Source organism: Mycteria americana, chromosome 1, assembly GCF_035582795.1.
Source record: "Mycteria americana isolate JAX WOST 10 ecotype Jacksonville Zoo and Gardens chromosome 1, USCA_MyAme_1.0, whole genome shotgun sequence".
Classification (NCBI taxonomy): domain Eukaryota; kingdom Metazoa; phylum Chordata; class Aves; order Ciconiiformes; family Ciconiidae; genus Mycteria; species Mycteria americana.
This window is the reverse complement of record NC_134365.1, coordinates 199,564,048-199,591,131: the sequence shown is the minus strand read 5'-3', so window position 1 is coordinate 199,591,131 and position 27,084 is coordinate 199,564,048. Positions and strand designations below refer to the sequence as shown.

Below are 27,084 nucleotides of genomic sequence, written 5' to 3'. Positions count from 1 at the left end.
TGCTGAATTTTCCCCTCAGTTGTCCCTGACTCTAAATAGAAAGTTTAGAGCGGCAAATGAAATGTCTTCAAATTTCGCTTCATCGGCATGCTGTGCAGCAGAATAAACCGTTCTACATTCTTCGCTGGAGATCCACAGGGTTGTTTGGGGAAGGTGGGGAAGCTCCCACGAAGCTCCAGCACACAGATGACTAGGTGCACCACCTCACACAACAGCCCTGTGCACCTTCAGCCACAACAATGAATTCATTAATCTGTCTGTAAATCAAAAATCTGATGGTCTGGCTCTTACCTTACAAGAGGTACAAGAGCTAATAACCTACTGGTGGACATGGCCGGTTTCTTCCGTGTTTCTGTACATAGGCATGGTTCTGTTTTAAAGAAACTCATCTGTTCATAACACACTAACTACTGCAAGAAATAAGAATCCAGGTTCTGGGCAATTTTACTGCAAATCATTAAGAAACTGCTTTTAGACTCATTCCAACTTCGCAGACATCTAAAGATAGAGCATACTTGCCCGCAGGAGATGGAGATGGGAACTGATTACCAGGAGGCTCAAGTTTCAGCTGTAAAACTGATGTTTCCAGCAAGGCTGTCTCCTTGCATCAAATCTATGCTGTGAAAACATCCTCCAGCTGATCGGTACCAGCTGGCGTTGAGGGGAGAAGAGGAAACACTGCTTGCAGCAAAGTACCATAAGGCACAGATCTTACCTCTCCTTTAGAAACACTTCTCAGTGCTGGAATTACTGGTTAAACAGCCGGTATGTTACCCGGGCAGGACGAGCATGCCCTCAGACTCTTTTGGTACATTCACTAACTGTAATTTATGATAAATCACAGCAGAAAAGAAGTATCTTTAAACTGAGTCTGCATTGAGCTACCCACATGTTTTGCAAAGAGCGAGACAATACTTTGAGTTATGACAATGAGTAGAATGAACTTTTATTTTCATTCATCCTTCATTAATACCATACAATTAGATAGCAATATCGGGGGGGGGGGGGGGGGGGAATAATCTTGAAATAATTTAAAACAGAAGGCACAGAAAACCAAACCCAACTATGCAGCTACAAGAGAAAGGGGAAAAATGATTCAGGAAGGGAACTAATTCAGAAAGGTTTTATCGCTAGACATTCTGATCAAAAGCTACAGCAAATGGAAACAAAACCGCACAGTTTAAGCTAACCCATGCTTTTGTTACATACACATATAAAAGAAAAAAAAAATCTAAAAATCTGATTTTTGTAGAGTTTTGAATGAAAAGTGTGACTTTTAAAATAAAAAACATTAAATCTAGTACGTGTGTCAAAATCTTCCCTAAAGTCTACACTAAGATTTACTTTACAAAAAAATCTGCATTAAGAGCAAAGTATACAGTTAAACAGCATCTGGGGATGTGAGGAACTTGTTCTCAAATCAGAGTATCAAATAAGTTTGGTGTTTGCTTCAGAAACAAAGATTCTCAGTACAGTAATATACTGTAGAGGACATTCTTTTGTATTTTAATATTATGAAATTAAATTGATAGCATACATTACGGAGAGGAATGAAACCATTCATATGAGATTTTTACAATTTTTTTGCAAAAGAGTAACTTTATTTCTTTTGAAAACAAAGCTACTGGAATTACTAGAATTAATGACATGCGATAATATGCCCCGATATTATACCGGCTTGGTTTGAAAATAAAATTCATGCTTCACAATTGAAATATGCTGTGATTCTCAAATACATTCTCTGGTAATTAATAATACAATACAGAGGTCATTCATAAAATCAGTTCAGGTTGGGAACCTGGTTTATAAATGAAGCTCTTTTTCAAATATGCAGAATACTGACAACACACAGGGTTTGCTCCAGGTCAGCACATTTCTTTCTGCGCTCCACCCCTCTTTTCTTAAACAAATGGGTGCTTAGCCTGGAAATATCACGGAAAGGCAAAGTCTAGAAGTTACAGGTTGGTTTGTAAAAATACTAAATACAATCCAAGATAAATACTATTACTCTTACTGACAACTTAATAGCAGGTGCTCTCTAAAGGAAAAAAAAATATCCTGAAATACAAGAGAGATCGTTTCAGCATTTGATATCAAGGCATTTGCACATTTGTCAGGAGGTGACAGAATAAGAGTGAACTTCGCAGCTTACTTTGCAGTTGGACTTGAATTCAAAGAGCCTTCCTTCCAGCCTGCTCACCTGTAAACCATAACGTATGGTTTCTTAATAGCTTGCTTTTTTTCCTGGAAATAATTCTCTCATTTAGAAAGTACAAGTCAAAGTATTGTTTCCACACATGAATAAAGAGAGCTGACAACTACAATAGAAACGGTAAAAATGATCTTTGTAAAAACGTTCATCAAAATTCTCTGACATAGCAAAACATTCATTTGTGAAGTAAAGTCTAATACTGCAAGCCATTCACTCAAAGGCGACCTCGGGCATGTGTATTCTCGCCAGCATTGCAACAGTAATTACTTCCATATTTCTTGTCATAGGATACAAACTCTGTAATATATTAAAGTTTCCTAACAAAGAGTCCAATTATTGCACTTTATAAAAATTCCAGTAATATCAGGCTTTTGTCCTACTTTTCTACGAACACTGATGCCCTGCAAGAAAAATTTGGGGGACCAAGTAATTTCGGAGGACTAAGATGGATTTCTTGAATCAGTCTGAAATATTGAATCAAAAATAGAAAGGCTTACGAAATGGAAAGACATACCTTTGGAAACAGATTTTGATTCATAGCAGCAGATAGATGTGTCACTGCGGTACTGATACACGTTCTCTTCGCGGGGAAGAACGGGCACATGGCTATTACATTTATATATCACATATAACTTGAAGACTGTGCAGAGAAACCCAAAGAACCACTAAGTTCTTCTGCTGATTCTACAAGCCTGACGGGGAAAGCTCAATGTCAGCCATATCGGACTGGGAGTTTCTCTGTGAGCTCCTGTATATTTGCATTTGCGTCAGCAATGGATATAGCAAACAGAAATGGCTATTTCAGGATGGAAAGATACATAGAGTGAGTCTGAGAGGCCCATAAAAAAAGAAAATGCAGCAGTTTTGGCCCTGCTTATAACCAGCTGTATCAATAGGGAAAAAAAGATAGAGGAGATTTTTCTGCCAGCTATCTAGAAAAAGAAGCTGCTTGAACAGAAGTGATTCACAAATCTATATGAGGCTTCCAGGCCAGCAAATCACGGTTAAAGTTACTTTGTTCCTCTGCTCCTTCAGCATGGGAACGAGTGCAGAATGGCTCATTCCAACTGTGGATAGTCCATTTACAGCAACAATCATATCACCACACCTAAAAACACAAGAAGAAAAAAAAACAAATGACGATTACTGCTCTGCAGTAACTAGTACACACCAACAAACAGCACTTCACCTCTGGCGTGATAGGTTTCCATCAGGTTAGAAGTGTAGCTAAAAAAATCCCGAAGGGCTCATTTTTAAGCCTGTTTTACTACTGAAACTCATCTGGGAAATTCCCAAATCACTGCGATTCAGTTCTAATACAAAGGTAGTTCTGCATTAAGAGCTGACCTGTAGGGAAATGTCAGGAGAGAGCTGGAAAGATCTAATGGAGTCAAGAGAAGATAATGAGATAGCGTGTGCATGACAGAAGCATTTCTGTTTGTTTGTGTGGATTATAACACATTTACACCAAACATGCCTTTACTGTAGGAGGTGTAAGTAAAGATCCTTATGGTTACCAACCGCATTCCAACTGAGAACCTTGTTTTCAATGGCTTACGATTTTGTCAAATGTAACCATTTGGCTTGTAATCTCCCTCAGCAGATGGTTCAGCTGAGAAGCTGTAGCATCTCTGTGTTTTGAAGCAGGGAATAGAAATTTGGGAGGGTGCTGTTTGCCAGCCTTGAGAAAATTGACCTCGAAGGGTTAAATTTCATTTTTTACAAGCTCAAGAGAAACTTCAAAAAAGCACCTAAGTTCTTCCTCCATTGAGCATGCTCCATCTCCAGGCATCTCTCCTCTGTGACTTGAGCGTCTGTTTGGCATCCCCCAGAGCAGTGGAACACGACTCTGGACTCTTCCTGAAACCAATCCTCCCAGCTACTGGGGGCACCAAAATGGCACCAAAACGGCACCAAAATGCATGGCAAACGGATGCTCTCCTGAGCTCTCCCGGTGCCCTCCACTAGGACAGAGCAGAGGAAGAAGAGCCGGTGTGACCAACACCGGTCAAATGTGCATTCAAAAGCCTTTCTCTGCCTGAACCAAGGTACCCCATCACCCAAACCACAACGCTACGGTTCACTGAGTGGGGTCTCGCTCACCCAGCCTTTCTGCTGAAATCATTTCACCTTCTATAAAACGACACCAGACAGATAACGTAGACAGAAAAATGTCTTAACTGTTGAACTGTGAAGTTATTTTCCCCCTTCCTCTCTAGCCTAACAAAACATTTAGATAATTTAAACAAAACAGAACAGCTTCAAAAAGACCTGCCCCAGGATAACTCATGGTGCAGGCTCTAAGGAGCTCTCCCTTGTTGATGGCCCTTTTCTAAGTTCATATTCTCAGTGAGACAGGACATTGAACAGAGGGTACTGTATCACAATACCACACAAGAGCATCTTTTCCAGTCCTTACAAGGGGGTAAGTGTGACCACAGCCACTCTTCCCCTCTTCTTAGGAATGATGCTTGAATTTCCATTTGAAGACTTCCAGTTATTAATTCCCCAATCTGAAATTATTTACTTTGGGTTGAACTGAAATCTTTCATTTAATCCAAACTGTTTCATAGCTGGCCAAAAAATGTAATTTTGTGTTCAGCCAAGCTATTTTTTCATTTATTTGCTTAGTCATTGAACTGAAAAATCAATTACTGGCAAGGCTCTAGGCATAAGTACATTTTTTTCTTAAGTTGCTTTGTAAGTAAATCTACATGTAAAAATCATGCCATAAAACTTCAAGTTGCATATTCTTTACTGCCACCTTCACAAAAAATCAGTTTATGAACAAGAGAACCTTTAATAGGAATTGTAAATCCTAGTTCTGAACTAATCCTAAACGAGGCTAAGATGCATATATGGATACTAGACCTGGGGGTTGCATCCAAACATAACGTGTAAGTAGAATCATATAATCTTTAAGGTCAGAAGGGACCTCAGGAGGTCTCTAGGCCCATCTCCTGCTCAAAGCAAGGTCAGCTGTGAGATCTGACCAGGTCTCTCAGGGCTTTATCCAGTCAGGTCTCAGAAACCCCCAAGGGCAGAGACCACGCAACTTGTGCCACTGCCTGACCGTCCTCACAGGGAAATAGCTTCTCCTTATAATCAGTCTCAACCTCTTTTGTTCAGCTCGTGCCTGTTGTCTCTTGTCCTCTCGCCCTGCACCACTGTGAAAAGCCCGGGCTCTGTCTTCTTGATAATCTCCTTGCAGGTACTGGAAGGAGCTGTTAGATGCCCCTGAAGCCCTCTCCTCGCGAGGCAAGTGCTCCAGCTCCCACCGTCTCAGGGGCCTTCGCTGAACTTGCCTCATTTATCGGTGTCTTTCCTGCCAACTAATGACTCTCAGGGCACTGGCATGGGGGACGTGGTTCTTTAACGATCTTTTCAGAGATCTTTTTCATCTACTTTCTTGCCCTTCCATTGAAGCAGCAGCACCCACCTTCAGCACCAGAGTTTCCAGCAGTGGCTTCAGAAGGCTATATGAAAGGATAAAGCAGTTTTCCCCACTTTACAGAAGTTCTAATTTTTAGCTGTTCTCTAGGAAGACAAAAATGTTACGAACTAGCTGCTTCTGCACATACACATTTTGCACCGTCTCTTGGCCTAAAGAAGAGTTCAACAGGGAGACGGAGACAGCAGGTGACATCGGCACTGCAGCTGGGGAGGAGGACGGGAGATGGCAGAGGTGTCAGCACAAGCACCACCTCTGACAGATGCCGTTTCCACAGCAGAAACACCCCATACTTCCCTGCATCACACTCATCAGGGAGGCAAAGCACTACTGGGCTGCATGACCTGCCCCAGCACAAGATGCTACTTCATTAAGCAATTAGTTGCACCAGCACGTAACTATTTAAGTGTTGATTATTATTACTGTTATTTTAGCTTACTTTAATCTTCCATCAAAGTACGCGGGAGTTCCAAGAACAATTGTTTTAATGAAGAAAGGCTGGTTCGTGTGGTTCTCCTCGTAGCCACCGACGATGCTGAAACCCCAGCTCCCTAAATTGCTCCGCCGCAGTACTACGTCATGGCAGCTATGTAGGCAGCTGTGGAATGGAAGCAGAGGATAGCAAGAGAGAAAGCCGTGTATACCACATATAGATATTTTTACGGTAGGCACAACACCTGCTCATCATTACCACTGTGATAAGTGTGGTGATTAGACTTCTGTTCCCAAACAGAGTAATTTTACAATGTTCAAACCGATTACCAAAAAACCCCACAATCTTGAGACAGAAAAGTGTTTTAAAAGAAATAATGCAGTGCTAGAATAATTACTTAAACACAGTTAACTCTGTAAACTGACAGTAATAGAATGGCATTTTAGGGTTTTCATAGGTGGCAAGAACGTGGGTGGAAAATGGATATCCAATGTGTTTAGTTTGCAAATCAAAAATACAGCGCATTTTTCTTCCACCCCCAGCCAGTTTAGGCTTTTTCTACTTTAAGTAAAGATCTAAAAAATCCATGCATCATCTTCTCTACCTCTGAACTGATGCATCACCAGTAATGAAAATATAAATGATTAACCATTTTATTACACAGAATATAAATAATCCAGATCATGCTTCATTAACTGTACTGGTACATGTTATCTCCCCCAGTGAAAACTAATTCTCGCCAATGAATTTGGCAATGACTGTAATTAAAAAACACCCACAACATAGAAATTAACTTTTGGGTAAAAAAGACGCCAAGTTCTTCACTGATGTACAACACTCCTTTAAAGAAGAGCAGCACAATGCATAGAGTAACTTTAGGAGCCACACGTGGGCATCTGTAGTATATAAGCAATAAACCCCTGCTGAAGCATGGAAAGGAAGTACTTTTACCAAAACTGAGAGCTGTTTTTGAGACTAGGTAACTAATTAATACTTGAATGGAAGAGAAATTAATTGATAGTAAAACTCAGAAAATTAAATTAAAAAGTGTGAAATCTTTGGAGGGTCAACACATGGTTCTGTTATCTTCAACTGCAGTTCTGCTACCAATATGCCTGGTTCTTGTTGGGGTTTTATGTTTAAACTACAGACCTGAGCCTGGTAACTCTTTCAGAGGGAGATGAATTAACCTGCGTGCCCTGACTGAAGTTAATAACACTATTTGCTGTAGTGGGAAGCTCTTCTTGATAGCAAGCAATGCCAGAATGAGCTTATAGCTGTAGCCACAAGAGAGTGAAAAACAGCAGAGTAAAAATGAAACACCGTGATGTCCAGCAGACTGCAGGTTAGTCAAGGAGAGGGAGCTCGCTGCAAATCTTGGGGAGTTTTTATGTTTGGCAGAGACAGTAGTGGGTTCTTGAAAGAAACACATGAGGATTTGTAACTATGGGCTTGCATGTGTGCAAGAGACCTGTGTCAGGAGTCTGCGAGAATGGCAAGTCTGATCCAATATTCTAAAGTTGTATATTTGGCCTCGTAAATTTAGGTAGTGGATTAGCAAAGAGACACGTGGGTAAATACTTTGTGCCTTTATTAATAATCTCTCTGGTTTCAGATATTCTACAGAAGTTATGATACGGTTAAGCAATAGAAAAGATAACTTGTGTTCAATGAGAAGAATCCAGGTAGGTAGTTACTACGGTTTGTGAAGGGACAAACCAAGTCTATTCATCTTCCAGTCTCCTAAGAAAACATTGCTCCTGTTCACCGCCGTCTTCCCAAGCACACTGCCAACTGAATATAGCTGAGATGGTCGGTCAGGCAGAAATAAGGGCAGGTGTGCTGCTACTAATAAGGTCTCTGCTTTTGTCTCAGAGAGGTCTCTGAGACAAAGAGAGGTCTCAACCTCTCTCAGACTTAGCTTAAAACAGGTAACTAATTATCAATTAATTCCATACCTTGGAAGTCCCAGCCACATGACCCATGATGGTGACCAACTGGCATCGTATTCATTTTCACTGATGGTACTCAATTGTTCTTCATTAGCCTGGGGCTGTTCTTCTACAATCTGGACTTCCAGGGCTTTCAGGGCAACTACCGAAGAGGCAGCACTAGCTTTCAGCATGGCCACTGCCTCGCTGTGACTTAGGTTAGTCAAATCGATGCCGTTGATGTTCAGCAGCACATCACCTGTTCAAAGGTGCAAGTGAGAACACATCAGTCTGTCAGAGTCGTTCCTACCGACAGCACCTCCCGCCCCAGGGTTTCATTTAATACTGTATTTTTTGGAGCTGAGACAGTCTGAACTAACAGCCTGGGAATGTGAATAGCTCTGAAGCCTTATACTGTCAGTCTGAAACTTTAATGTACTGAACTATTAAGCTGGATCAGTATCATTTATTTCCACGTAACACATCAAATCCTGTGGCTTCTATGGTACGTTGCCCTGAAAATTTGAGATAGAAATTACCTAAGCACCTCACCATCTCTGCTGCAACTGCTATTGCAGATGCCACTACACCATCGTTTCCAGTAGTGGATCTTAGGTCCACCCCAACTTTAAAAGGGAAGGAAGAACGATGGAAAGAACAATACAGGCACCACAAAGTAACCAGCTCTTGGAGATAAGTGAGGCTCCACAGAGTGTTTTAGGTCTTCTGCTTTTTCTAACCTGTTACTCAGGAGAACAAAATAGAATTCAAAAACTACTGGAAAGATTGGTACAAAACCCAGTTCATTAGAAGAAAGAGCGAGCATTTCTACAGAGATAATCTGGAAAGAGTCAAAGCCACTAAAAAAATTGCCACAATTTTTATTTTGTTTCAGAATATTTTTAAAAGGCCTCAGGATGAAAACAAGAATGTTATTTACTGTCCAAGCAGTGACAGTCTCCTCTTTCACACAGTGTCTCACTTACTGATGAAAGTCAGAAAAACCAAAGCAAACATGCAAACACCTGGGTCACATTTGGAATGAGAGTAATTTTTTAAAAGCTTTTTCCTCCCAGGGAAAGCTAAAGTTGAGGTGCAGCTTCACTTGAAATCACTTTTGTCACTGCTGTGGCTACTTTAATGTTACACAATGAAACTGCAATTGTGATTCTTCTATGAAGTGTGTTTTTCATAGTAGTACAGAAAAAGAAAGTATACCCGTTGGTATGTGGGTGTAAATCTCCCTCTCTCAGAAGCGTATAAGGATGCTCCCACACTGGTTTTAAATTTGCAATCTGTGAAGTTTTGTTCCTAAATTTCTTTCCTAAAACAGTCTGCAATTCTGTGAACTCTGAATCACAGAGATCCCATAGGCAGTCTTTGTTTCACATACGACACAATATGTTTTAATCATCAAATGCTTTGCTATCGATCAGGCAGGACTGCCTTCACCTACACCAAGTCTAACCTCCACCTCCTGGTTCCCTTCTGCAAAGCTGAGGAACAAGGCTGGGTGCTGGTAGCACCCCTGAAGATCGGCAAACCCAAGCTGTCCCAGAGGATAAGAAAGCATTCAGGAACCAGGGTCAACACTGACGTAGCTTTGGGGGTAAACTTAGCATGGGTGAGCTGTGGCCTGCCATCAGAGCAACTCTGCTGTTCAGATATTATACTGAGGAGCAGAGATTCCTCGGACAGAGATGGGGCCCAGCCCACCAAATGAAACACAAAAACAGGATGCGTGTGTTGCAGTACAAAGCATCGCACCAGACCCTCTCAGCTCAGGGGATTAGTGTCAGCTTTAAAGAATTTAACCTGACATTTCCTGGCCTTATCCGCTTCCCCTGCTATCATTCTCTAAACATCCCTTTCCTAGAAAAGGTGGAAGGGCAATACTAAATACTCTATTTCCATTATTGAAACATGAAGAGAAGCATCCATCAGTGCTTCCCTACATCTGTGAAAAGACTTTTTGACACCACCTGACTCCAGAGAACGTACTCATCAAACAGCAACCAGAGGCCACCCGTGCCACCAGGAAAGCCAAGCCCCACCTCGTTTAATCCTGCCATCTCTTGCCAAACACCCATGAGGCTGAACACTTGTCACGAAGATGGGCAGTTCGCCACTTTTGCTGCCTCTGCCTCCTGCCACTGTCATTCCCAGAGATTCATGTGGCTCTTTTTTCACAGTAATGTGCTTTTCTTGGCATGTAACACACTGGGAGAGATCCTGTTTGACAAGGATAAATAACATTGTTAAAACTTAAAAAAAAAAAAACAAACCAGAACAAAACACAACTAAATACACCCCAAAGCTATACTTTGGCACTATAACAGAATAGATTAAAAGGACTAAGTCAGCTTTGGCTGGATTTCCTCCAGACCAGAAAAAAAAAACCAACCCAAAAAAGGTACTAATGTAGACATCAAATATAGACAGAAAGTTCATAAAGGCCCATCTTGAAAAACTCACTCCAGTTTTTTTTAGCATAATACACTGGAATAGGCTAAATTTTAGGACTGCACTACAAAACCATATGGTCAAAAGAGTGGACACAAACCAGAAACAAATCTTTTGATGTCTTGGTGCACATCAGCGTTACCTCATTTGTCAGTAGAATATGGCCCAGAACTACAAAGAAGCTCCTAAGAAATGAACACGCATGTGTTTTCACACTGACAAAAAGAGACCATTTAAAGCCCTTAATACATCATGTTTCCTTTCGCAGCTGGTATGTAGAATCTCCCAGAGCACAAAGTAACTAAGGTCAATCAATGCTATAGGCTGGTAATGGGTGCCTTGTGCAGACTCCTTAACGATTACAACGAAGACCCAAACTTGAAGCAAGAAGAGATCCTGTATTTCGTTTTCTAACACCTGAATTATAAAGTTTAGCCCGTATTTAGTTTTGCCCCGTCAAAAGGATCTAAACCTGAATCAAAGTATATTTTATTTGCTGAAGCTCTTCCTCTTCAGGGTATTTAGTGATACATTCAAACCACGGCACATATACCTATACTAGCATCTTAAATCAATAGAATATTTGCAAGGAATCCAAAATAACAGAAGAAGTAACCTAGGAGATTCTTCCAACTACAAATACTTATTTATTCCCCTGCCTTCTCTTAGAAAATGGCAACACTGCTTTCTCCGACTTCCAATGCCACATGCTCCTTCTGACTCACTCTGCTCCTCACATATACATGTTAATCACATATGTAGCTATACGTATACACAGCATAGCTTATAAAGACAGCTCCTTAAGTCTTCAGGCTTTAGGAGTAACTGGCTGGTGCCATACAATTATATAAACATTTTTTAAGCCACGAGACTTCTAAGCCAACTGTAGGTTAATGAAAGAGAGACAAAGATAAATGGTATGAAACATGGGAAATATCCACTTGTGGTTACATGGGACTTCCCACTTTGAAAGAGCCCACGGGTGGCATTGATACATGAGGGAAATCAGCCCAGCCAACAGATCAACTTTGCAACTGTGATATGAACACAACCCATGCTGTCAGATGGAAAGTGGGTTCAAGCTCTGATATAGATGAGCTGTAATCATTGTGTTGATATGGCCTAATGTTGTGGCAAGTACTAACAGCCACTAACTGTATTCAGGAGGAAAACAAGCTTCCTAGAGCCTCACTTGTTCTTTTCTGAAATTACCCAAACTTTTAGAATAAAATACTATCAACACACGTAAACCCTCCCAACAGAAGTATGACGTTAAACAGTGATGCCAACAGACATCCGGACAGGAGGAAAGGAGGCTTGGACAGGACAGGACAGGACAGGACAGGAGGAAAGGTGGCTTGGTTGACATGGTCAACTTGACAATTATTTCACAAAATCAACTTGTCAACAGTGAGAAGTCATATTTTTCTAACTACAAGAAGCAAGCACAGGCTTTATTTCTGCAGGTCTTCTGGATAATTTGACACTAGCTTCATGGAAGTCTCTTCCTCCTGCCTTTCCCTCCCAGCTTGACCCTACACAACTTAGCAGTCTTGCAGCCAGCACTGCTAGCTCATGGAGGAGATGACACATCCCTCCAACATGCTCTTTATATGCTGGATGGTGTGCACCACATCTCCTGTCCTTGCTGGTTGCAGCCAGCACAGCAGCAACAAAAAATAACGTTCTTGAATGATGGCTCTCCCATGCAGCAGTAACACGAGCCACTGTTTTAGACAAGGTCTAACAACTACAGCTGTATGAGCTCAGAGAACTTGCTGCTTTCATTGCAGTCAGCAAACCTAAAACGTATTGAAAAGTTGTTGCATATCTTTTGTTCCACTCCAGACATAATGCAGGACTTGAGTACTTGGAAGTTGTCTTTTAAAAAAAAAAAAGTAAGTAAAAGAGAAGATATAACCCCTTCTTCCAATCTTGCCTTGCTACACACTTAGACCATCACAAGACTAAAACTGTATTTATACCTCTTAGAAAGAGAAACACCAACCTTATGTGAGTTGGGTCTGCTGTGAAACAGCTGCTGGGACTGGTGTTGGTGTGAGTTGCTGTTGTGAGTCCCCGTGTCTCGGATAATACTGACCGTCTGTGACTTCAGGGGTCTAGAGATGATCAAATTTACTCTCTCCCCACTAGCCTGTTGAATATATAAAACAAACTAATGAAGTTGATAGGATATTGATTATTAGCAGAGGGGGAGGAAAACGTATGATGAAATATGAAACAAGACGACAGCAGAGTTTGTTTTCCAGTTCCTGCGGGTGCCAAAAACTTCTTAGACTGCATAGTCCCTTACTTGCTTCTTGCTGCAATTCCCCCCAGAACAGAGGCGATATTAACACTCCTGCTCTTCCCCTGGTGTTACATCTGTATCAGCTGGAAATCCTTTGCCAAAAGGACTGTTTCTCACTTTGTGTTATGAAGCTTCAAACATTAAAAATCACCCAATTCCATTTGCACCCTCTGCGACCTTCAGTAGCATGTAGCAATAAAAGAAAGAAATGCCCACGTGATGGCTCCAGGGTCTGCAAGATTTTGGTCAAAAGCTCTGAACACCTCTGGTATTCCCCAAAAAGACTTCCAAGAAAGATGGTATATATGAACAGACCATCAAATTCTGTATATTGGGGAATATTAGGAAACTCGGATACCAGATGTTAAATGAAACATCAGCTCTCCGTTGCCGCAAAAATATACCTCAACAGATAGAAGTTACCCAGTGTAAAACTCTGGCCGCTTCACTGTATCCAAAAACTGACAAACTGAAATTATAATTCCCAAGATCATTGTTATTTTCCTTTAACTGCTGTGGAAGCTCTTAAAACGATACCTGGAACACATATTTACTACTCATTTGTATTGCAGCTCTCTACGTGGTGCTGGGTTAAGCAAAGACGACTGCGCTAGACTGCAAGAACCTACTACTGGTCTATTCCAACTTCCCTAAGAAAAGGCAATTTGCACCAACATCCAGTCAGCAGGAAGCAGCAATGTGCTGCAGCTGTTTCCTTACAGACTGGGAAAGGCATGGACTAAAGGTTTTTCTGTGGGAACAGGGAATGGTCATATGTCAGACTGCATCGTGCTTTGGGTAATATTTGTGTCCAGAGCAGAGCCAGTTATTTGGAATAGCCCTTTCTTGAACACTCAGAAAATGAGTTTTACTGCACGGGACTCATGGAAGACCTATTTTTTTCTTGCCAGCTGCTACCTGTTGCCTCTATGAAGTCTGACAAATCACTTTCCTGTTTTAACCCCAATTCCATGCACAGGCAAATCAATACAAAACAAAGTCCACTTTTATAGATCTTACTGAGAGATTAAAACTACAGTACATATATAAATATAATAATAATCCTCATTTTTTTTCTGCTAAGCAATAGGCTACCTGGTACTCTCCTTGCTCACATGAGCAGTCTTCTAACCTTCAGGCTGTATACCAGGGAAAACTAATGCACTTTTCATTTCTGAGGAGGTGAAGTTCATCTGCTAGGTGCCAAAGCAGACCTTGTTTTGCACTATTATTTCCAGAACATAAATCACAGCAAATTGCATCGCTGCAGGCTTTTAGGCGTTACACAAGCTGTTCTGTCCGGGACAGACTCTACCCCAGGCTTTGCCCAAGAAATAAAGCTGAGCTAAGGACTCAGGTAGGGAATGCAAATTACCTGTATAACCTGAGCAGCAAGCTCAGGTGTCCCATGCTTCAAGTCATGTCCGTTGATTGCAAGTACACGGTCGTTGCTGCAGAGCCTGCCGTCTTGAGCAGCCAACCCCCCTTCCAAAAGGTCGAGAATGAAAACTCCCGGCTCGTCTGTTCTGCGTACAAGTTTAATGCCAAGCTGCTCGCTGGAGTCGCGTTTATGCAGCGTCACTTGAAAGCTGTCTTCCCGCAAGGAGCTGGTGGTGTCCGCGTGGTTGTGCGTGCGGCTGCCGAACCGCCTCTCTCTCAGCACAGTGAGGTGCAGCACCGAGCAAGGCTGGGAAAGCACAGCTCGAGCGTGGTTGTGAGACACGTTGCTTATGTCAAAGCTATTGACCTGCAAAACAACAACAAAAAATCAGAATGATATTTTCATGTGTTTAATTGTTCCTGGTTATGGAAATAAAGTCCTTTCCAAACTAAATTCAGAGCTCACTGCAAAACCAGCCTTGGAACAACCTACGTATCTGACCCTACCAGGCTTCCTCTTTCATCCTTCCATCCTCTCGTGCAAACCCACTTTGGCTGCTCAATGTACAAACCTATTTTTAGGCTGGATAAGACCCTTAAGATCATCAAGTCCAACCATTAACCTAGCACTCCCAAGTCCACCACTAAAACATGTCCCTAAGCACCACATCTACAGGTCTTCTGAATACCTCAGGGATGGTGACTCAACCACTTCCCTGGGCGGCCTGTTCCAATGCTTCACAACCCTTTTAGTGAATAAATTTTTCCTAATATCCAATCTAAACCTCCCCTGGCAGAACCTGAGGCCATTTCCCACAAAGGTGACAACATCTCTCTAACGGTGAACACCCTCTGTCATCATGGTCCAGGGTTTTTGTTCTCCTGGTCTCCTACAGTTGTCTTCCTTAGATCTTCACATTGTTTGTTCTCCAGGACGAGAACTTTGCATGTGCTTTCAGTATCAAGCCCAGCATCACTTAAAACTATAAAATAATAGCTATAAAAAGAATATATCCAAATGTCTGAAGAAAGCTTATGTCTAACAATATGCAGTACTTCCATGATGTGAAAAATTAAAAAAAACTTTGAAATCCAGAATAATGAAATTTGTTCCTAAAAACAGTAGAAAAAGGTGGTTGTACTAGTTCTGAAGTCTTAGCATGAACTTAGGAGATCTTCCACCAACTTCAACTAGGTCAGAATTTCAGACTTATAACCTGTATCACTCAAAATTCAGTTGTAAATGAAAACCAGATTAAACTTTCCCTCCCTATAAACAAGAATTGTGTTTTTTATGTGGCCCACTGATACAAAGACCAGTAATCTTCAGTCATTTCTTGCGCTATAAAGTTAAGATAAAAATTGACAGTGCAATGAGATTGAGCAGAAAACAAGAGCACCACAAAAACCAGCACAAAAGCTGTATTTGCCTTGTTCTGTAAGAAGGGGTTCAAAGTTAACACTAAAACGTCATCTTTAGCAAGTACTACTGTGCACTGATGGAGGAACCCATGCCCCATAATTTCAGCAGATAGAAACTAACACCAAATGGACTATACCGACCTGCCTTACCTAAGCCATTTAATGGTCCCCACTGCAACCTAAGTAAGTAAAAATATAAACCTGCAGCTTCCCACCATCTAATAGCAATATTAACACTTTAAAAAAATAGGAAGAGAAAGGACCCAGAAATCTATGTACAACAGCCCCCACGTTTATATCACGCGTCTGAGTTGAGGGGCTCCAAAAGGTCAATGCCAAACAATCTGGCCGCGGTGGTTTCAGCACGGTGAAGGGGTAGCCATACCCACCGGTACCCTACCCCTGCGAGAGGCTGCCGCTCCAGCAGCGAAGCGGGAGGTAGCCCTCCCTGAGCCACCTCCAGCCCCATGCCCAGTACAAAGCCGCCGCTCCCGGCCGCACCGCGAGCTCAGACACGGAACCACAGCTGTGCCCTGGTCTGCTACTGCCCCGAAACAGGCTGTAACCTTGGGCAGAGAGAAGGGAGGCATAGCTAGGAGAAATAACATTTAGAGCTGCCACCAGCAAAACCCACTAGGGCTCATCCGTCAGAGCCTTTAAATTAAATTAGTTTTATTTTTAGCTGTTGCTAGCTAAAGTAAATACATAAAATATGAAAGCATTCAAAGGGCACAGAAGAATATATGCAATAAAATGTAATTCTTCTTTCTACAAGGCAGTTCACAATTTCAGAATAAAACAGCCTTAGCATTTCTTGGGGAAAGAGATTCTCATTAGGACATGTTTTACATGAATTACAGTCACAGTCCAGCACAAAAAAGGGACAATTTGTAGAGCACTTTGAAAATGTTAGGCACCTATCTATACCTTGCAGACAACACATGCTTTTATGTAGCTGTTACTAAATGCTGTTCCCTCAGATCTTGAAAGGGTAATACTTCTTGTTTGACTGGGCAAGAAAATGCTGAGTTGCACCTCGCAGTCCTTTCTGGCTTTCTTTTAGTCCTTTACTGCTCATAAAAGCCTTTGAAGACATTTTCAGAAATATCTGACTGAAGCGTGCACACTGAGCTGCATCTAACTCTGCACTTAATTACAGCCGGCCGAGACCGAGACTGGTCATTTTAATACAACAGCTCAGCACCTGCACAGGTAAATTCAAAGCAATAAAGATATTGTACCTTCCAAAAAGTCTGGCTTTTACCTCCTGCACCTCTCCCTTGGCATGACAGAAGGACTCTGATGGACACCCCCCTAGCATCTGACAACCCAAGTGCCAGCACATTGGTAATGAAGACTCACTGCAGTTTATAAATCCTATTTATAGTCAATTTATTGCCACTTACGGCTTTGGAAACTACAATTGACACCTGCCCAAACAGCAAGGATTTCCAAGGCTTCACTGGAGCTCAAGCTCCCTACTCTGGCAACCAAGGAGAGCCCTTGAGTATTGAAATAAATTAGGCAGCATTCAATCAGTGCCTGCAACTGCTTGTTAAAAAGGCAACATTCTGGAAACCTCTTGGGTTACTTTCTTGGCCAGCCACTCTGCTAACACTCCAAGAGAGGAAAAGGCACGTTTCTCAAAAGTGCCTTCTGAAGTGCAAACTAATTTTATTCCAAGGGTAACTACAGTATTTAAGCTACTTCTATCAGCTTGGTTTCAAAAAAGTGAAATGAAAAAGGCTGATACTAATTTTGGACTGACCTTAGGCTATCAGATCAAAAGCAAACACTGTTACTGAAGTAATTCTGAAATGATGGTAATACCTTTGTTTCAGGTGAAATGATTAAAAATAGAAGAACACTGGAGGACTGTCTTGTTTATGTAGAACTCTGTTAGTGCCATTCTTAAGAGTCCCATAAACAACCCCTTCCCCTACTATAAAACTAAAACTCCAAAATTAATAGAATTTGATCTTTTTACACTGTCTGTAGCTAATTACTTAAAACCGTAACAAAAATACATGCTCTATCATAACCAACTTAAATATTAATTGTTTATTTACTTGTTTTGAAAAATATTTGGAGCACCTTGCTTCAAATCATGCCAGTGAAGAATATCACTGACTCTTTTACACATACTGAAAGACGCAGGTCAACTGCTGTCCTGGTTTCGGCTGGGATAGAGTTAATTTTCTTCCTAGTAGCTGGTATAGTGCTGTGTTTTGGATTTAGCATGAGAATAATGTGATAACATGCTGATGTTTTAGTTGTTTCCAAGGAGTGCTTACACTAGTCAAGGACTTTTCAGCTTCCCATGCTCTGCCAGTGAGGAGATGCACAAGAAGCTGGGAGGGAGCACAGCCAGGACAGCTGACCCAAACTGGTCAAAGGGCTATTCCATACCATATGGCATCATGCTCAGTATATATACTGGGGGGAATTGGCCGCGGAGCAGCAATCACTGCTTGGGGACAGGCTGGGCGTTGGTCAGCGGGTGGTGAGTGGTTGCATCACTTGGTTTTCCTGGGTTTCGTTCCCCTCCCTCTCTCGTTGTTTTCCTTTTCATTACAATTTATTACTATTATTATTATTATTTTATTTTATTTCAATTATTAAACTCTTCTTATCTCAACCCATGAGTTTTCTTACTTTTGCTCTTCAGATTCTCTCCCCTATCCCACCGGCAGGGAGGGTGAGCGAGTGGCTGCATGGTGCTTAGTTGCCAACTGGGGTTAAACCACGACAACTGTCTAGGCTATTGGAAGGTAACAGTGAAGCCAGATTAAAATAACAGTTTATATGAAGTCAGCCTTACAGTCCACAAATTGCTTTTTACATAGGACAAATTATGCCAACTTGTTATCCAGAAGTAACCTTGGGTTCCTTTGGAAAGCATACATAAAGCTGAAATAAAGACCAAGTCCCACAACATTTAAAAACAGAAAAATAAACTTGTATTTTAAACATTGATAAGAGATGCTAAGGAGGAAAAATAATTCCAGGGACTGGTCCGACAAACAGCATAAAGCATGATAGCCAAAAGTACTAGAACAACAGGCTCTGCTCTGCATATTCATTTGCCTTCCAACTGGTAATTGCAAAGCTAACATTTACACAACATAGTCCAACAAGGAAAACCTCCATCTCATTTAAAAGGCAGTTCTGCAAAGAGTGAATGGAAAGCAAGCAGACAGAATAGGTAATTAGGTTCCATACTTGAAGTATTTGGTCTCCAGCAAGAAGTCTTCCATCTCTGGCAATGATCCCATCTCGATAAACCTCTTGAATGACAATGTTGATCAAAGGCGTTTCATTGCCACCCACTATGCTAATTCCCAATTCGATATAAGGATTGGACCGATGAATTTCAATAGTAGTGATCTCTCCTTCAGGCAAGGTAGGTGGCTGTTGATTTGCTGCCAATTATTTTTAAAAAGAAAGATGATTATTAATATCCTTCCTACTTCATTCACTTTCAGTAAAGCAGATCACCAAAGGACAATGTAGACAGGCCACACAACAACGGTTTAACAACAAACTAAACAAGTGCAACTGGATTAGTTCCACTACTTGTTGGAACACCTAGCTTGTTAGAAACAGCTCTCTAACAACTTAGTAGCATCCATGCTTCCTGAAATGGGGTCATCTGGATTGGAAAAGGATATTCTGAACCCTTTGGATCCTGTCCTTTATAATAAATTTCATACACTTCATTTCCAATTAGGTCACTTGTGTATTTATATTTGGTGATGATAATAAAAATGTGTTTTAGGCATTACCCCTGCCTCTGTTGGTCATGCCTCTTCATCAGCTGCATCAGGTCTCACAACTGCACTAGGAGCTGCTATTTAGTTACTGGGTCAAGAGAAGGAGCCCATTTCTGAAGCAAACATGGAGACAACTAAAGAGGAAAAAGGGGGATGCTAAAGGATGGCAAATACAGAGGAGAAGGAAGGGGACAGGACCACCTTCCTCTGTGGTAAGGCTCAGCGCTTCCTCTCTAAAATCCCAGATGCTAGAGACGTTACTGCTCGTTCGGTGCAGATGGATGCAGGAGTTACTCAGCTGCCTTTTCACTCGAGCAGGACAGCACTCTGTGTGTGGGAAGGCTGCTGATCCGGGCAGGGGGGGAAGGGGGAGGAAGGGAAAAGAAATCTCACCTTAGAAAACAACTTTTGTAATTTTACAGAACATACACCCCTTCCGACTCGCTGCAAGGCCAACACTACTAGTAGATTAACATGAACTACTGCACCATGATATGATAAATGATGATACAGCATCATGGTATCTGGCACAAACTCTGAGATTTTTTTCTTCCTAACTGTGACCTTATCCCAGTTGTATACTTGCATATAACCGAAACCCACTAATATTTCTCCAGGAATTGCAAAAGAAAAGAGCAGAAGTTGAAGATGTGCATTCACAGTTGGTAAGAGACGAGCTCTGACACCACAAATGTTTCCACATCTGATAAAAGAGACTTGAGAAGATAAGTGATGACATACTGTCTGCTACTGTGTTCTCCTCAAAAGGCAGACTGTCGATGCTGGGCTCGTCTGTCCACACGGGAAGGGCGGGCGAGGTGAAGCTCTGCTCGGCTGGCACTATTCCCTGATCTGCGTCCGGAGATAAACTGCTAGGCTGCTCCGTCCCACCGGGACCGCTCTCCCCCTCTGCTTCTGCTTGCAGCTTGCTCATTTTCCTTCTCTCCAGAGCAACCCTTCGATGAGAAGCCCCAGGACACCTGTGAAGACAACATTTATACCATGCTTCAAGCCTGCAACGATGTTTGTAGCACAAAATGCCCAAGGATCCCAACAAATGAAATCAGTCTTCAAAGCCACAGCTTTAAACTAATCATAAAAAATATTAAACACATTGGATTTTAAGGCCAAAATACGTTTTAGTGGACAGAACCCCAAAACAATACTGCTGCCTTCACAAAACTTCTACTATGTAGTTTTTTGGCCATGAACTAAATGTGCTGTAACACCTTCTGAACGTGGACTTACTCTGTTACGTACTTTCCAGCTTCTGGAAGATAACATTGCTGAGAAGATTAAACAGGACTGGCATAAAATTCCACAGAAGAAAAGACCTGTTCAAAGACACATGCGGAGACCCACTGAAGCAATCAATCTCCTTTCACTTTAGTAAGCCAAGAGGAGGAAGGATTATATTTTCCTGGGGTCATTTGGTGGAGGAACGAGATAAAATTTACCTATATTGCAATCTAAGTGTTAAAATACTGAAAAAAAATTACACTTGTCTAGGAGTTTGTGTAAAAAGTTTAGCAAAAGTAACAGCTCTGCTCATCATCTCCTCTTGAATCAGTAGAAGGTGTTCATCCTCCTCCTGTCTTCCCTTTTTTTTTCCTGACTTCACACAGGAGGTGCAATTTTTTGCTTTTCTTCATGTAACAATGCTCCATCAGCATTTGGCGCTTTTCACTATAAACCCGTTTTTGTGAGTTCCCATTATTCTTAATGCAATAATTTTTTTGCTTATGTTTAAAATCCTACAATAGTTTATTGCAAAGAAGGGATGCAATGTTGCAAATTCAAGGAAAGCCTTCATTTATCGAATGGTCTTACATTTACGTGTAGATAATTGGATGTGGACATCAATCTTACATCTGCCTGTGTGACAGTTTTGCCAGTGTCTGATATGTCACTTCTTACAGTATTTGATGTCCTTCTTAAAGTTCCTGCTTCTGGAGCTGCTGACCACCTAAAGATGCTCATACTGCAGCAGTGTCAGAAAAAAGGAACCGTGTTCTTGAAAGGACTGCCTGTTTGGGAACTTGACAGATTGTTATAACAAAAGAAGAAATGATTTATTTTTGCAACACGAGAAGAAATGTGTTAACAGAGTAAAAAAGACAACAGAAGTCTAACAATGTCCTAACTTGTTAAATCAGAATGTTTTGAAAATCACAATTCTGTTCTGGCATTCTGTGAAGGGGATTTGACAAATATATGGTTAGACTGTTTTGGCATGAGGGATTTTGACAAAATGTTAACAAAGTTATTCAGCTCCGAAGAATGCCTTTATCGAGACACCTGTATAGCTTTTGTGACCCCCAGCAGTGTTAAACATACATAAAGTGATATATATCTCTCGATCACTATATATCTATTAAAGTCATGATATACATGTCTAGAAGAATAGCATAAGGTAACCCTAATGTGCTGTGAAATATGCACAAATACATACATTAGAGACAGTTCACATTATGAAATGACACATTTAAGAAATCATATCTAGGGGCTTTCCCCAAGGTGACTGCTGGTCATCTTGTCCTTCAAAGTTAAGAAAGTGCAAGCACGAAAGATGAAAATGGCTTAAAAGTTTTTGCTTTGTGAAAATGTTTCTCTGATTTTAATGACGGAACACAACCCTACTTGGTTTTGCCCAGGTAATATTTACTACATAAAATCATTGGCATGGTGGGACTGATCAGCTAAGAAATCTGGCCAGTCTCAATTTATTCTGGTGGCCAGAGACACACAGTTACAAGTGAAACTCAGCAGAAAGTTTTTGTCATTGACCATTTCACAATGCAAACCTCAAAACAAGAATCCCAAAAGGCCAAGAAAAGGAGAGATGCAATCCCTTCCCTCAAAATTTCTAAAATACTTTAACTTCATGGGCTAGCCTCACACTCCTCGAAATCTTAGAACTGGCAACAGGAAAAAAAGTACCACCAATCTCCAACATCACTCACTTCTGCAGCAACACGGCAAGGGGTAAATGCTCTTGCGGAGGAAACTTCTTCTCTACTGGGAGCTCTGACAGATGTGCTCTCCCACACTGATCCACAAGAGTTTAGGACAAAGCCACCCCAAGCTGCACGTCCTTGCTGTCCCTGAACTGCTCTGCTATAGGAGTGGCAATCCTTCATCAAAGAGGTGAATGAACAGCTCAAAACTGGCACTTGTCAGAGGACCACGCTTCAGTCCCACTGAGCTTGGACGGCAGAGTCCAGCCTTACTGGACTACTGTGAGCCAGGTACTTCCCTAGGCATCTTCTACCAAAACACTCTGCTGTTGACTCTTATTCAGCCAGCTCACAAGGCCTGTGGATCCCAAAGGACCTGGTGTGGACACCTTGGAATTTTTTTTTTTTTTTTTAACTGTATCTAACCAGGACAGAACAAAAATCACCCCTGGAAGTGTCCTGTTTCTGTCAAAGCCTTCCAAACCACAGCCAGGTCCTCCTCCACCTTCCTTCGCAAAGCACATTCCCTCATCGTTACCTGGCAGCTGATGGAAGTCATCGTGCAAAATATAAATAGATTCGAGATTTATCTTTGCCAATGATATTTAATTATCATTTCAAAGGCTAATATCAAGAAATGTAAACAGCCTCCTGAGCACACCTACTCAGCTCAGCAGAATCCCTTTTGTGCAGCCCTTCACAAGGCAAAAAAGGAAAAAAAACCCAGATTCTTCCCCAAATTAACCAGTAATTGTAACGGACTACAACTTTCAGCCTGGTATGGTGCAACTGCATTGCCAGGAAAGTAGTTGTCTGGTGGAGACATTAATTCATGGGGTGCTAATTCCTAGGTCTTTAAACACAATATGCTACCTACCAAGCAGCAAAGCCCAGTATTGGTATTCAAGCACATCTATGAGATTTTTCATTTCCACTTGCAACATAAAAAGATTTTTATTGGCAGTAGGAATGCATTATTCACAAACAGCAAAACCATACAGCAGTTGTAACAGTTAAGTGCCAATAAATCTCTACAGGTGCACACCTTCACTAATACTGTTTTTGCCAAATATCTGGGATAAAAAGCATTTTGGACTAAATCTTGTAACAAGTTATGTACACAGATGGGCATCTCGGGATCAAAATGAGCATTGAAGATTGTTTTTATGGGTACAGGAGTCCATTCTCATACAACAAATTGCATAAATAGGGCCGAAATGAGACTGAAATGTGTCTTACAGGAACGGCATTTCATAACTACCTACAAAGCCAGAATATCTTGGCTAGAAGCGAGAAGAAAGGCAGGAATGTTTTTTTAGAATTTCCAGAAATTATTTAATTTCTTTCATGAATCAATATGCTCAAGAGTAGAGATACCGAAACAACCAGCTAAAGCAACTGAGTGATGTTATTTATCAGGAAACTCGAAGGGCAGTTGTTCTTGGGATGTAAAATGAGCTTCTGCTTATATTCATCGACTCCCTCCTCTCCTCTCTTAGCACCACCTTTTGCTCAATTCTGGATGGTGACAAAGCATAGCTTTTACCTTCAACTTCTCTTAATCCATATCAGACAGAGAAGAAAAGTTTTCTTCTTCCTTTTTTTTTTTTTTTTTTACAGCCAAGTCTGCTGGGTTTCTCATTTAAAAGCTGATTTCTTGGAACACTAGCGGCAGTCCCTCTCTGCAGATAAAAAGAGCTTTCATACAAAATTAAGATGTAGTTTACAGTGTATTCTGTGGAATAACAGTAGGGGCTTGAAAAACACATTTGCTCACTGACTACTTAAAAGAAAGATTTCATTGTAACTTATGCCATCAGCTTCTGCCCAGTCTAGAGGTTCGATAAAAGCAAACACACCAAACAGCCTCAAACCAGTTGCACTAAATCATTTTCCAAGCAGGAGCTGAATTTAAGCAAAGACTGCAGAGAAGCAACCCAAATGCCTTTGCTATTGCTTATAAAACTTTGCCAGCAAAGTGACCTTAAGCAGTAATTCTGGAAGATTTACAGCTGCAATTCAGAGTAAAACACAGTGCTGCTTGGGAAAGTTAAGTGTTTGGGTCTTGGTTTTTCTTTTCCCAGAAAAAAAAAAGGAGGGGGAGAGAAAGAAAAGGAGGCACTAGGAGTTATCTAGGTTTGAGAATGAGGAAGACTCAGGAAAAAGAAAAAAAAGAGTGGTTTTGTTGCACATTTCTCTCTCTCACCCAACGATTTGAGGAGTCTACAAGGAACCAGGTGGCTTCAGAGCAGAGAACAACCACAGAAAGATCCTTCACCTTTCCAGCAATGGAAAGAGTCTGTAGGGCATGGAGAAACTCTGAATCTGTTACCTATCCACTTACTCAGGTGTAAGAAAAGACCTGCCAAAAGAGGGTTAAATCCCGCGGATCCTCTTCACTTCTCCTGGTGATACAAACAGCAGGGTAGGGACAGTGCTTGCAGCTAACGTGGGACTGGGTGGGAAGAACAGGACTCAGCAGCACTATCGTAAACACAAAAATAACTGGGATTGCCAAGATTTTGAATGATAAAATTCTGTATCTATACAACTAATTTTCCTGTGGATCTTGTTAATCGAAATCCATATATTAAGCATGCTGACTGACACACAGTAAATAGCTCAATGATTTCTTCAATTCCAGAAAATACAATCCTATCTAAAGTTCAAACTTAACTTGACATAAAATTGGCTTGAATGTTGGCCTCAGCATTAAAACATTTGGAAAAATGTCTCCATCCAAAAAAACTATCATAGGAGAATACAGGAGGGGAAAATTGAAGCCCAACTCAAAAGCAATACATAAATGCAATCCATAACCCTCTCATTAAAAAGTTGTACAAATTTCAGAGTATGTTTTTGTACAATGGAGTTTCTTCAGGTCTGAATAATCCATAAGAATTAACTGAATTAAAATCATACACAGAAAAGCTCAATAATTTTTTTATCAGATTACCTTCTGATAAATTTACCTTTGATATTTAGAAGTGGAATTGGCACCTACTTTACTAAACATTAACAAATTTTCTATATCAAGTGACTGGGAAAAACAATACAACCCAGCATTACTCATGTAGTGTTTTCCTTTAAATCAGATTATGTGTATTGTGTTTAACTTTGAAAACCACAGTTCCCAAGTGAATATGATGAAACTGAAAGACTGATAAATCAAGAATATTTTCTTCATGCAACGAGGTATCATGGGGTGCAATTAGTGACCATGAAGTAATCAAGGTTGTGTCTCATGCCTCTTATCTCCTTGCTGAAGCAGCTTGCAGTAACCTTACACTCCGAGGTGCCTGGTGGATACAATGACATTTTGTTCCAGTTTTTATGCTCAAATGGAGCCAATTAAAACAACATTGGAAAACCTGAGTGTGAATGTTTTTAGACAGTGAAAACCAATCAACCATACTGCATTTCTTAGAAATACAAACTAGCTCATGTACGGGCTTGTTGAGACTGGTTTATATTAATCTATGTTGAAAATTATAATAATACTGAATTTTATATTTCTTTCCTACATTTAATGATCAGTAGTAGAATTTTACTGGATTCACTAATCCATATAAAATCAAATTCAAACGACACAGTTGCTGCCATCGTTTATGTCAGCAATGATAATTTACAGGTGTTCAGATGTTTGCAAATAAACTTAATTGAAAACTGTAAATCACCATATACTCAAAATGCGTATCGGCATCCCAAGACAACAGAAGGAATTGAAAATGAGCAGCCTTCTGCAACTGAAAGCTTTTTTCCAGCCGACAAACAGGAAAAGCTAGTGACTCAGCTCACTCGGATTTCATAATAACCTTGTGCATTAAGTAAATGAATATTTCATATATACCTAAAGAGAGCATACATAGTGTTCCATGTACGAATAAATTACGTGGCCTTGCTGTAAACGGCCCTAATATCATTCAAAGAGATGCCAACCAAGGAAAATGGACTGAAGAGGTGAGGGATATGACAGTGGGAAACCAGAAGACAAATGAAATATGTAGCAGGAGTCTTGCTAACATTTTTCCTTTTATTAAAATCAAATCAGTTTAATACTGGGATTATAAATCTAACAAACAGTTAGGCTTCCTCACCACCCCCAACTCATCATATAGATCAGAAATTACTTGCCTGGAGGAAATAAGCAAGAGCATAAGCTAACATGGAAACCGTGTGGAGAAATTAAAAAAAAAAAAAAAAAAAAAACCCAAACAGAGAGAATGGCTCCTCATTAGTCCCCGTACCTCCCTGACACGGACACCGCACACGTGTACATTCATGCTGTGGGTACAACAACCAACAAAACCCAGGCAACTCCAGGCTCACCACAGTCCATAGGGTTGCTGCATGTCCTGCCTGCCCAAGGTCCTCCCAGGCTCCGAATCGCCGGAAGCCTTCAGGATGAGGGGAAGAAGGAAGAGGGCACGCTGGAAATACGCACGTGAACAAAGGGTTTCCAAGGCAGGCGGCGGCTGCTCTCTTCCCCTTCTCTGCGGAGCACTTGCCTGCATGCACACCCACACCACGCCTGACTCCCAAACGATCTCCTCCGCAATGTCACCCTTCACCCCAAGATGGTCTCCAAGAGTCTCCAAATGGACAAAGACCGAGATTTGGAAAGAAGTTCATGGGGTAGATCCACACACCTCTCAGATAACCCTTTCCATCCGGGCGGCCACCAGTGTTGCTGGACCGGACTGAGGGCGGGTGGAGGAGGCATACAGCTAATACCTCCCCTCCTTTTGGGG

General features: G+C 41.2%; 1 protein-coding gene across 10 annotated transcripts in view; it reads right to left on the bottom strand.

Annotated features, from left to right (window-relative positions):
• Positions 1-965: 965 nt before the first annotated feature.
• LNX2 (ligand of numb-protein X 2) overlaps positions 966-27,084 on the bottom strand; it is a 62,168-nt gene continuing 36,049 nt past the window's right edge. For 9 of the 10 annotated variants that reach the window (XM_075490832.1, XM_075490833.1, XM_075490836.1 and 6 more), the window contains 8 exons: positions 20,118-20,356; positions 18,826-19,025; positions 14,177-14,548; positions 12,499-12,645; positions 10,082-10,259; positions 8,055-8,286; positions 6,103-6,261; positions 966-3,320 (listed from right to left, as the gene is read on the bottom strand). In XM_075490832.1, coding sequence (XP_075346947.1) covers positions 3,185-3,320; positions 6,103-6,261; positions 8,055-8,286; positions 10,082-10,259; positions 12,499-12,645; positions 14,177-14,548; positions 18,826-19,025; positions 20,118-20,356 — 1,663 coding nt within the window. In that variant the 3' untranslated portion in view covers positions 966-3,184. The remainder of the gene's footprint in view (positions 3,321-6,102; positions 6,262-8,054; positions 8,287-10,081; positions 10,260-12,498; positions 12,646-14,176; positions 14,549-18,825; positions 19,026-20,117; positions 20,357-27,084) is intronic. The other variant, XR_012773803.1, reaches the window with a different exon arrangement.